The sequence below is a fragment of the Trachypithecus francoisi genome, unplaced genomic scaffold (genome assembly GCF_009764315.1).
Source record: "Trachypithecus francoisi isolate TF-2019V2 unplaced genomic scaffold, Tfra_2.0 Lachesis_group2, whole genome shotgun sequence".
NCBI lineage: Eukaryota > Metazoa > Chordata > Mammalia > Primates > Cercopithecidae > Trachypithecus > Trachypithecus francoisi.
The window spans coordinates 163,891,435-163,904,197 of record NW_022681465.1 but is presented as its reverse complement, the minus strand read 5'-3'; the positions used below and the strand labels follow the sequence as shown (position 1 = coordinate 163,904,197).

The 12,763-nt window shown below is 37.2% G+C and overlaps 1 protein-coding gene across 1 annotated transcript in view; it reads right to left on the bottom strand.

Moving 5' to 3' along the window:
• FBN2 (fibrillin 2) overlaps nt 1-12,763 on the bottom strand; it is a 285,838-nt gene that overhangs the window by 146,421 nt on the left and 126,654 nt on the right. Inside the window, exon 8 of the mRNA XM_033181363.1 lies at nt 5,778-5,903. Coding sequence (XP_033037254.1) covers nt 5,778-5,903 — 126 coding nt within the window. The remainder of the gene's footprint in view (nt 1-5,777; nt 5,904-12,763) is intronic.

The window sequence follows — 12,763 nt, the reverse complement described above, 5'->3', positions numbered from 1 at the left end:
TGTTTTGTTTCAAATGCACACACGCATGTGGAATCAACACCTAGCATTACATAAAGTGCTGCGTAATACATAAATAATTGTGTACCTTGCTCTTTTCTTGAAAAATGAAAAAAAAATACACTGGTCATCACTTCTGCCTCAAACTTCTTCTTATATTAGTATTACATTTTTTCACATTATGTTTTCAGGGTTTTTTTTTTTTTTTTGAGACGGAGTCTCACTCTGTCACCCAGGCTGGAGTGCAGTGGTGCGACCTCCACTCACTGTAAGCTCCGCCTCCCGGGTTCACGTCATTCTCCCGCCTCAGCCTCCCGTGTAGCTGGGACCATAGGCGCCCGCCACCACGCCCGGCTGGATCCACCTGCCTCAGCCTCCCAAAGTGCTGGGATTACAGACATGAGCCACCGTGCCGGCCAGGTTTTGTTTTTTCAAGAATACTCCACAGCAGTATTGTGCACTAACACGTTTGGAAGGCTTGAGGAAATGCCTTAGCACGCTGCGGCACCATCATATTACTGGAAGAATTTCTAAATGCTTAATCTCATTTTCTGAACCTAACTGGCACTTTTGGGTCCTGTGCTTAGGGTCCTTTCTCACTCTGTGTACACAATAGCAGCAGACACATTATCCTGCACACAGAAGTTGCTCACTGCTCTTTGCCAATGCGTTATTTATTGCTGGCTGCCAGCCATTCTTCTGTGCCTATATAACAATGTGGAAATTAGGTATTAATCATTCCTTGGACATGACCATGAGAGTTACTTCCAAAATTACTTAAGGCTCATTAAGTATTACTATTTAAAATGCTTTTCAGAGAAATATTATTAGGCACGTTTTAACTCCTTTTTTGGGGGGGAACTGGCATATGTTAGTGCTCTATGCTAAAAAAAGTTCTTTCCTGGATATTTAAAAAGATGGTTAAACACACTAAATAGATAAACAAAATCAGAAATTTGACTTTTATATTTAGTATACAATGAAAGCGGAAAATTATCGTGTCTTATAATTAAATTGCCCAGTTAAACTCTCCTGCCAAGTGAAACTGTTTTCCGGCACACAAAAGAAACAGGATCAAGTTTATTGATGCTTTATCATGTGGTATACACTCAGAATGTCTGTGTTAACTAGAATAAGGAATTAAGGCAACATTCAGCAAATGTTACTTTCAGCACATGTGAGCTCTCAGAATAAAGCTGCAGATAACACACAGTTTAGTATGAAAAAAGCTCTAAGTCATCCAACTCTTTATCATTAGCATACATGTGGTTAGAAAATAAATAGCGTGGGAATATCTCCAACATATATAATTCAACCAAATAAATTTAATCTGAGAAAATACAGACTCGGAATTTTAAAAATCAAAGATCTCATTCACATTAAAATGTTAGATTAATTTTTTCTCATGTATGGAAAACACATACATATTCCAAATATAGCACAGTTATTCAAAACATTTTTAAGCTGCTTACTTAATTCTAACACTGGTTTTGTAATTCTGGAGAGCCATTCTCCATTCCCTAGAGACCCCCCCTTTGTTCCTAATGTTCAGGATGTTGATAGTGAAATGAATGGGACTTCTGGTTAGCGCAGGACTTAGCTTTCCGAACCTCAAGTTAGCTCTTGCCTTATGAGCATCCAGGACCGTATTCAGTGGCACAACATCATGTCCAAAGAGATGCCAAAGGCTGCAAGGCTGCATAATCAACACGAAGTTCTTACATCAATATCATCTCATTCATTCATTGTTTTTTTCTGTTCGTTCAGAAAATATTTACTGAACACAAACTTTTATGCAAGATGCTTATTACATAAAGCCCAGGGTCCATGAAGCTGCATAAGACAGGGCCTAACACAGCCCACAGTCTAGCCAGTGAGTAACGCACAAGTACCTGTGACAATGCAGTGAACCCTAAAATGAAGCAAATGGAAACATATTATGGGTGGGGCTGATTAATTTTGCCCAAGAAGAAAATGCAGGTTAGGTGAAATGGCTATAAGGAAAAGTGATACTGGCCAGAGGTCATGGCTCATGCCTTTAATTCCAGCACTTTGGGAGGCCGAGGCAGGTGGATTACCTGAGGTTAGGAGTTCGAGACCAGCCTGGCTCACATGGGAAAACCCTGTCTCTACTAAAAATACAAAAATTAGCCGGCGTAGTGGTGAATGCCTGTAACACCAGTTACTCAGGAGGCTCAGGTGGGACAATCACTTGAACCCAGGAGGCAGAGGTTGCAGTGAGCTGAGATGGCGCCACTATATTCCAGCCTGGATGACACGGCTAGACTGCATCTCAAAAAAAAAAAAAGAAAAGTGATACCTAATTTGGGACTTAAAGGATGAGCTGGATTTTAATGAGCATAGAAGGGGAAAATCAAGATGCTTCAGGCAGAGGGGGTACTGTCGGCAAAGGCATGGCAGTGTGGTCGTGTACAGCAATGAGGGAAATATGCGTATGAGGAGGCAAGTGGTTAGAGATGAGTCCGGAATACAAGTTAGGTCAGGGTGTAAAGGGCTCTGGATGTCTGAGTAGAGACTTAGGACTTTATAACATAAGGAGGCAAGAGATAAAAAGAGTTTATCTTAATTTCATGGTAAATCAAATCTTCCATTGAAGAAAAACCACCTTAGTAAATCATTAGGTATGTTAGTCTTATCTGAATAAAATGAGGATTCATGCTTCTTTTCCAATGCAAAACAAAAATATGAATGCAAGTTTTGTTTGACTAGAGAAAGATTTTGAAATGTAAGTGAGAAAATAAAGAGAAACAATTTAGAAATGGGAAGTAAAACACTGAAACTTATTTTGGCAAATTCTGCCTCATAACTAGTTTCATTTCTCTCTATTCTCAAGCCCCCAACCCCGCATTCCAATTTGTTCTCAAAGGCCTTCAATTACTCCACATTGACTACCAAATAAAATAGATGTGCCATATTTGGTATTTCCCAAACTTCACAATAATAACCTCACTTCCTTCTCCAGTCATATTTCTTCTAGTGATATTCTAGGAGACAAGTTTCCTGAAGCCAGGCTCTACAGCACCCAGACAGCAGTGTTCAATGATGACTCCCATGGTGACGTTTCTCCTACAGAGTTGAATCTATACCTATTCCAAGCTGATAATTTTGTGTTCGCATATGCACGTGTGCATAAATATATTATTTTCCTATAGAGTTCAAGAAAATCAAGTCAAGTGTAGGTAGTGGCAGTAATTTTCAACCTTAATAGAAAGCTGACGGCCAAATTATACAGTAGTCCTCCCTTATCTGCGGGGGGTATGTTTTAAGATCTCCAGTGGATGCCTGAAACCTTGAATGGTGCTGAATCCAACTGCTTTCAATTTGAACACGTTTCTGTTCATATCTTCCACCCACAAATTTAATTCTTTTTCCTTCTTAACTACACTTATCACACATTGTGGCTGTAACTTTTGCAGTGTGAGGTGCAACAGCAAAACTAACATGAAATTCTTTCTCTTCCTTCACAATTTCATGGGTAGATTTGTTCTTACCATAGATCTCAGCATCCTCAGCATACGATTTCTTTTCTTTCCTTGCTAAGTAGAGAACTTCCACCTTTTCACTTAAAAGAAGTACTTTATGGCTTCTCATTTTATATATATCCGAACTGCTAGCATCAATACTCTTGAGTTCAGGGGCCATGATGAAGTATAATAAGATCACTTGCACGTAAGCACTGCAATACTGTCAGCCAGTGTGAAATCTGAGATGGCTACTAAGTGACTAGTGGGTGTGGAGCCTATACAGCATGGACATGCTGGACAAAGGAGGAGTCACATCCTGGACGGGCTGGTGTGAAAGTTCACCGTGCTACTCAGAACAGTGCACAATTTAAAATTTATGAATTGTTTATTTCTGGAATGTTCCAGCTAATATTTTTGAATAACGGTGGGAATTGTAGAAAACAAAACCATGGAAAGTGAAACCGTGGATAAGGGGGAACTAGGATATTAAATGAATCAAACTTACTATGCCGTGAGCCAACTGGCCACAGTGACCCTAGAATAGTTTATTTGCTCAGTTGCAGAGACTTAATATTTCACAAAAAAATGATTTACCTAATGCAAGATAGGAACTCTGATTCATCTGTAAAACACAAACAATTCTCATTCAAAGACATGACATGAGACGCCCAACAGACATCTTACTTCTCAAAGCAGGCTGTTAGCATGACAGTGAAGAAACCACTCATGCTGGAGGCCCTGACATCTGGCCACAGCATCTCCACAGCCTTAAAGTGGGTAAGTGGCAGTTCAGTGTCACACTAGCACAGAGGCTGGAGTCAGAGAGGTCAGGATTTGAATCCTGGCACCATTTATTGGCTGAAAAACACTGTGTGAGTCACTTAACCTCTCTAAACATATTTCTTTGATCTGTAAATTTGGAGTAACTATACTTATCTCACAGGGCTACTATAAGGACCATATGACATATTATATAGGTCCAAAGCAGGCATATCCTCCTGCTCCTCTTAATAAGAATAATAATGAAGAATATTTTACTGGACACTTATTAGAAGAAACTGAAGTATAGAGAAGATGGTAGCTTGCCTGACTCTTCACAGCTATGAGATAATGAGGTAGTGGAGAAGCCCAGTGCCTCACACATGGTGTGTGTAATATCTTAAATGATAGCTGTTATTTTTACTACTACCACTGTTTCTTCTATTACTAGGCTTCTACTGTTATTTATGATGACAATATGGCATTCTGAAGGCAGGATGTGTATCTCTTATGTTTACTGTTGGATGACCTGATATATCAGTACATTTAATCAAATACATTCAGGCCACAGTCCTTTTATTGGTGGCCTAGGACTTCTAGCTTACATCCTCGACTCTGTATTTCCATCTCATCAACCCATTTCTCTTGGGCGCATGAGAATCATTAGGGAATCATGAAGACCTACAGAGATTCTGGCAGTTAGCTTGCTGACATACTAATTGCCTGGCTTGGGGAGAGAGAGAGACACTGCCCAAACCGTCACCCTCTAGTGGACAAAACAACACCATTCTTTAAGTATTGGATTAATTGCCCTAATTCCTGCACTACATGAATCTTTAGTGCCAGTAAAGCTAACAGTGCATCTGTTTTCCTCTCTTTCTACCTATTGTCAGCTTAAAATTGGAACAGACTAGGTTAAATGCTCAGGAAGAGAAATGTGAGGTTAGCTCACTGTGCTGTGATTATGTATCAAAAGACACTTCATAATCTCTATGCTCACAATAAGACAAGTGTCTAAGCCTTGCTCAATAACAGATTACCTTTGCCATGACTGTGAAGGACTATTTCATCTTTCTAAATAAATAAGGGAGAGTATACCATGGTTTTAATTTGAATATATTTAAACACAAAATTAAAGGTGTCTTTTTTGTATAGTAACTATTTTCAATAGAATAAACAAGTTCTAACTAAATAAGATGTTGACTACATTCATGATTCATAGCAACAAAAGAACCTTTAATTACTGTATTCTGTCTCCCAAAGCAGATTTTAAAAAATTTTTCTCATGCCTTTGTGTCTTTCTTTACTCCCAAAATGACTCTGACAACATAAAACAAACTCAGTTGGCTTCTGAAACTGAAGTCTTTGCAAAGAATACTTGGTCTATCAGTCCCTCAATACTGGTACGGTTTACATTAAACAACTCATTCAGCCATTTCCTCAATATTTTAGAATCATTGCCATCTTCATGCCTGTTTGGGCTGTTTTGTCATTATAAAGACCCAGTGTATTGAGCCTTCAAAATGCGAGGCTTACCGATGCACCGAGAGCCATCTGTTGAGGTTACATATCCACGTGGACAAACACAAAAATAGCTTCCCACGGTGTTGGAACATTCGCCAGTTTCACATATCCCAGGAATGATGCTGCACTCATCAATGTCTAATCAAGGGAAGAAGGAGAAGATGATTGAGAAAGGCCTTCATTAAATAGCTTTTAAAAGAGATTTTTTTTTTTAAGAGTCTGAGAGCATTCATGGTTGATTAGGTCAGATCATATAACCCTGAAGATACTCTTGTTTCAGGCCCCAAAGAATTTCTCACACATATCTATGGGAACTGAGATGAAAGTAAACTCCCATGGCAGTTAAAACAAGGCCAACTAAAGCAGAACTCCATATCCTTTTTTAAAAATGCAATTTAAATTGGAAATAAGTAAAGATGTCAATGTTTTAGTTTCCATTCTATATCAACTAGGGAATTATCCTACTAGAGCCTTAAAAAACACATAAATGGATTACATTTTAAAATACAGAATAACTGTATTTGAAAATGTATAACTAATTTTCACACTATTTGAAGCAATGAAGAGTGGCAAATAACTTTTTTTAAAACTTGGCTTCAGGACATGTTTTTGTACTTACATTTGAATATGGGTGTATTTGACATTCTGGGAATAACTTTAATCTAAAATAATACAGAAACATGGTAAAAGGCAAAAAAGCCTCCTTGGGAGGCTTTGGGCAGTGTCCAGTTTTCCTGTTGTACCTCCCTACAGTTACCCATTCAGCATACTCAATGCTGGAAATAGTCTATTTCCTTTCCCATTAATGAAAAGTCTGCTTTCTTAAAAATTATCCCTAAAGCAGAAAACCCAGTCATTTATATAAACTTTTAATGTACTTCTCTTCTAGTTCAGTAAGCAGAGAGAGGTGGAAAGTCTAACAAAGGTGCAATTAGGGATAACTGGGAGCTAATTGCTAATACATTTAAAAAGGAAATGAGTCATTGTGAGAAAAATTCAGCCAAAATCCTGGGAGGTGGCCGTCTTTTTTAAGGAACAGAGGTAGCAAAAGCCAGTAACTAGAACAAACAACAATAAGAGCCATACATATAGATAATTACTGAAAAGTCAAAGTAAGCTGACTTTCAGTTTCTCTTTTTTCAGTTACATTTGGTTTTTTAAAATGTCCAATAAAAAAGGAAAAATAATTATATTCTTATTACAAACACATAAAATATTTTTAATCCCACACTTAAAAAGAAAAAGGTTGCCAATGCCTTTCTTACATTCTTTTATTGGTCTATTCATTATTTTTTTCCATTTATTCTGACAAGTCACTCTTGCCTACAAGCTTTATCATGAAATAACTTTATCATGAAAGAAGCTTTAATCATGATGAATAATTTTATCATGATAGAAGCTTTATCATGACAAATAACTTTATCATGAAATAAAAAACATGTGTGTTTTCTTGGCATGTTCTTATAAAAAAAGTTACCAGATTCAGACATTCTCTGAAACAGTATCTTCATTTGAGGCTTAACACTTAGCCACTGAAAACACAGAGGTACAAATCAAAAATCTACCAATTTCCCAAGAGAGATCAGAATTCTAACATGAATTGACTACATGAGGAGTAAATACAAAATGTGGTCAAAGAGCTGCCACCAGACTTAATCCAACAAAATAAAACCATGTGTGCAAAATTAGAACCTGTTGCATCCTGTGTTGCTATCTTAGTGCAGTGCATCTTAATACAACTGAGCATGGATTCAGAAGAGATGAAACTAAGCAGCTGTACTTTAATTACAACATAAACGTATCATCACCTCTGGATAAGGAAGAGAAAAAGAAAAGAAAGAAAAGAAGGATACAAGATAAAGCAAGCATTAAAAAAGTGAAGAACTAAAACTTGCCTTCTCACTCTCTTAACATCTAAAATTATATGAATTATCGAGGTGCTTATGGAGCCCAGGATTTATGCAAAATATTAAACATTAAGAGACTCAACTTCTTCATTTAAACATTGGCTTTTATTTCTAGGAATTTCCTTTCATAATAAAGAACTTCCCTATGCCCTAGTCTTAAAACTCTTCCTGACAATAAAAAGAATAGAAAATTAAAAGATGTTTGGCATTTTCTTTTTTTGGAGAAAAAAATCTGGGACACAGAAGAACATGTGGAATGACATAAAATTTGTGGTTTTTGTGTTAAAAATTTTATTGTGCCAAAAAAAAAAAAACTATGTGTTCCACAATTCTCCTTATAATTGAGTAGGAACCCTAAAAGGTTAGCTTCAAAATAATTATATATAAAAGACTCTCCATTTTTGTATAAAAAATAGAAATGCTTTTATTTTTGTCCTAGACATCTACCATATTTTAAAAATCAAAAAATAAGGTGCTTTTTTAAAACAACAACAACAAAACCCCAAAATACTGACCAAAACCCCTGCATTTTAATACAATGATGCCCAGTTGAGGCGGGAGAGTTCCCTTGAGCCTCTCGCGGGACTTGAGACAGGGGTGGCTTGTTTACTTGGCTGCCATCCTCAAACCCTTTGTGGGAGGGGAGCACATAGGTGAGCAGGTGCAGGAGCCAGGGTGAGTGTTTCCGGATGCTGGCAGAACAAATCCTGTACCAGCCCACGGCAGTGTCTAGGTGTTGCTGGCGACCTCCGGAGCCCCAGAAGGTGTCTGTTACAAACAATGCTCTTGTAGCTTTGCCATTCACAGATGGCTTAAATGTTAAAAAGCTCAGTGCCTAGTGTGACCCAAATTCTTGTCTGGCATCCAGGTCAAGTGAAGGAATTGAAGGATGGTGTATGCAGAGGATTTTATTGAGCAATGGAAGTGGCTTTCAGTGGGATGGGGAGCTGGAAAGGGGATGGGGTGGGAAGATCATCTTCCCCTGCAGTTTGGCCATCCCTACCTGAACTCCTCTCCAACTGCAGTCTCTGATGTCCAGCTGCCTCTTCTCCTCTTAACATTCAGACGCTTCCTCTCTCCTACCTTGCCATGGTGCTCTGCTCTGCTCCTTTGCCAGTGGAGCTTGGGGTTTTTATGGGTACAGGGTAGGGGGTGTGGCAGACCAGGGTGGTTTTGGAAAAGGCAACATTTGGGCAGGAAAACAGGAATTCATGTTCTCATTTAGGGTCACAGGTCCAGGCTTGAGGGTGGAGCCCTGCCAGGGACCCCACCCCTGTCTTTGACCCAGGATTTCCCTGCCTCCTGTCTGTACCACAGTGTTTATCCATCAATTTAAGTTTAGCATTAACACTTATGTTCAGAAGGATACATGCATTTAGCTCTTTTGAATATTAGTTCTTCAATACTGTATGTCATAATCAGATTTGGAAGTAGTATCTCCACAAATATAAAGCATATGTTACCTATGTATAAACAAGTGTGCCTAAAGATGACAAGTCTGCTCATGGGAAAAAGCAGAGTCTTAACAATGGGAATTGGTTGCATCCATGTTCTGCACACTGAATAAACTGCCACCCATCTCTCCTTGACCTTTTTTGAAACTATATCAGTTTGTAGCTTTGGTCTGCAAATATCTTTAAACTGATTTAAACTGATATAAATCAGAAATTTAATAGCTGTCATATCTGAAGTCGAGAAGTGGTTTCAACCAATGTGTCTGGCTCAGTTTCTGTGAGATATGTTCAGTTAGGCCTTCCTCTGTATTTTGACTTGAGCTGCCTTCCCTGATGGGAGCAAAATGCATACAGCAGGTTTAGGCTATTCCTTTGACTGGGACATCTAGTGGAAGAGAGTGTCTCTTCCAGTGCTCTGTCCTGAGAGGAAGAAAACCTTTTCCAGAAGCCCCCAGAAAATCATCTCTTTTGTCCTAATGTCTTGAATTGGGTCACATGCTAATTTTTGAATGATTCCTCTGGACAGGAAAATGTTCTGATTGGTATAGGCCTGGAGTCCTGAACCAATTTGTGTGGCCAGTGGAGTGAAGTTAGCTTCCAACTAATAAACAACAACAACAACAACAAACAGCATGGGCAACTGGGTCTGAAAATACACCACAGTTGAAGAACGCAGAGTGTACCAGAATAGCTGGGAAATGGATGGACAATAAGCTTAGCTAGTTAGGCTTATACTAAATCCTGAAGAGCCAAGCCAAGGACTGTGGCTTTTATTCTGAAGGTGATGAATAGTGTCTATGAAGGAGTTTAAACAAAAGAATTACATAAGCAAATCAATATTTTAGAAAGACAGTCCTTGTGTTTAATGTGGACAGATGATATAACAGTCCAGGGATAAATGTCGAGAGCTTGAAGTAAAGGCTTTATGATGAGGAAGGGAACATATATTCAGGAGATAATTTGAAGGAAAAATCAACAGGAAGGACTTTGCCACCAGAAAGAAATCTCATGCTAGTATTTTCATTGACAAGGATGATGACATAGTGCTATTAACAAAGAATGGAACACAAATGGAAGAACACGTTTTACAGTTAAGTTGAGCTTTGGACATTTTGATCCTGAGATGTTTGAAAGAAACCAGTAAAAATTCTAATCTACAGAGCTAAAAATTTGGGTATGAAACTTAGCAAAGAGGTAAGTTATAAAGATGGACATTTGTGGTTTATCACCAAGTATAAAGATTGCCTTTGAAGTTATGGCAACATATGAGATTTCCAAAGCAGATAAATGAAAAGACCAGAATTGAAGGAGGGAACCATGATACTCATCAACATCTAAGAAAAAGTCAGAGGAAGAAAAGCAGAACAGGAGTCTGGGAAGGAAGGATCATGGAGGAAGGAGGAAGAATGTGAAGAATGCAGGCGGAGGAAGATCACTGTGGAAACAGGGGGATTGTCAAGTGTGACTTCAAAGGGCAAAAAAAAAGAGAAAGACTGGGAGGTCTTTGGTAATGTGAAGACTCTGAACATAGATTTTTTTTTTAAAAAAGGAAATCCAATCTAAACAAAACCATCTGACAGATTTCTGACTGCCAAACCACATAACCTCGTATTTGTCAACCAACATTTCCTGTAAATCTTACACTAAACAGAATATAATGAATAATTTGATAAGTAGTGATAACGTGATCTCGGATATCACTGAATTCTAAGAACACCCTAGAGAGCATGTCCATTCTTATAGGTACATGTCACAGAAAAAAGCCGTCCATGTAACAATTATGTTACAGAAACTTAGTATAAATAAAACGAGAAATTTTGTTTTGAAAACGTGTTCTTAGAACATTTTGTTTCCATTGATACCAAGAACTATACATATTTGGAATATTCTGTAAAATGTCTTTTTGATATAGAAAAAAGGAAGTATATTTTTGCATACACTGAACTTCTACTTATTTGTATTCTGTTTGACATTAGGAAAATTCATGATTGAAGTGTTAAGTGCAATAATTTGCTACCTATTTTCAGTTTTTCTAAAGACAACAGGCAATATCAATATTATAAATTGCAATGGAAAATTGATGTCTGCTTTCCTCTTTTCAGATTTCAAAAGCGTGGTGTGTATCAACTGTACTCAGAATTTTATTGTATATTTATAAGCAGCTTTTCTGAGATATGATTCAAATGCCACACAATTCACACATATAAAGTGTAAAACTCAGATGATTTTAGTATAGTCACAAGTTATAGTTATGCAGCCATAACTACAAACTGATTTCAGAACATTTTCATCCCCCCAAAGGAAATTCCAGCCTATTAGCAATCATTCTTCCTACTCCTCTCCAAGCCCTAGGCAACCACTGATCTCATTTCTGTTTCTATACATTTGTTTATTCTGGACATTTCATATAAATAGAATCATAAAATATGTGGTTCTTTGTGTCTGGCTTCTTTCACTTAGTTTATATTTTCAAGGTTCATTCATGTTGGGGCATGTATCAGCACTTCATTCCTTTTAATTGCTAAATAATATTCTGTTGTGTGGATATACCACAGTTTATCCATTCATCAGTCGATGAATACTTGGGTTATTTCCATTTTTTAATTTTTGGTTATTATAAATAAAGTTGCCATGAACATTCAGGTATTCATTTTGTGTAGACATATGTTTTCATTTCTCTTAGATATATACCTAGAAGTGGAATTGCTGAGTCCTATGGTAATTCTATGTTTAACTTGTTGAGGAACTGACAAATTGTTTTTCAAAGCAGCTGTAATAATTTACATCCCCACTAGCAATGTATGAGGGTTTTTCCTCATATACACCACATCCTCACCTTCATTCATTATTATCTGCTTTCTTTTTGCTTGTAGGTGTGAAGTGGTATCATATTATAACTTGGTTTGCATTTTCCTAATGGTTAATAATGATGAGCCATTTCCATGTGCTTATTTGCCTTTTGCATATCATCTTTGGAGAAATATCTGTTCAATTCCTTTGCCCAGTTTTTAATTAAGTTACTTATGTTTTTAACTAATGAGTTACAAAAATTCTTTACATATGTCCCACGCGTTATATTATTTGCCTCTGAATTTTCATGTGAACTTTTTAAAAAAGTTTTCATTAATATATAATATTTGTACATTTTTATGGGACATGTGACATTTAGTTACATGCATAGAATGTGTAATGATCAAGTCAAGGCATTTAGGGTATCCCTCACATCTTGACTATCATTTCAGTGTGTTAAAAATATTTCAAGTCCTCTCTTCTAGTTATTTTGAAATATAAAATACCTTGTTGTTAACTATAGTCACTCTACTCTGTTATCAAACATTGAAACTTATTCCTTCTATCTAACTGTATGTTTGTACCCATTAAGTAACTTCTCTTCATCCTCCACTATGGTCAAACATCCTTCCCAACCTTTGGTAACTCTTATTCTACTCTCTCACTCCACGAGATCAATTTTTATCAACGTCTAAATGAGATCATAAAATACTTTCTATACGTGCCTAACTCATGTCACTTAACATAAATACCCTCCAGTTCTACCCATGTTGCTGCAGTTGACAGTATTTTATTCTTTTTTTATAACCAAGTAGTATTTCATTGTGTATATAAAATCACATTGTTT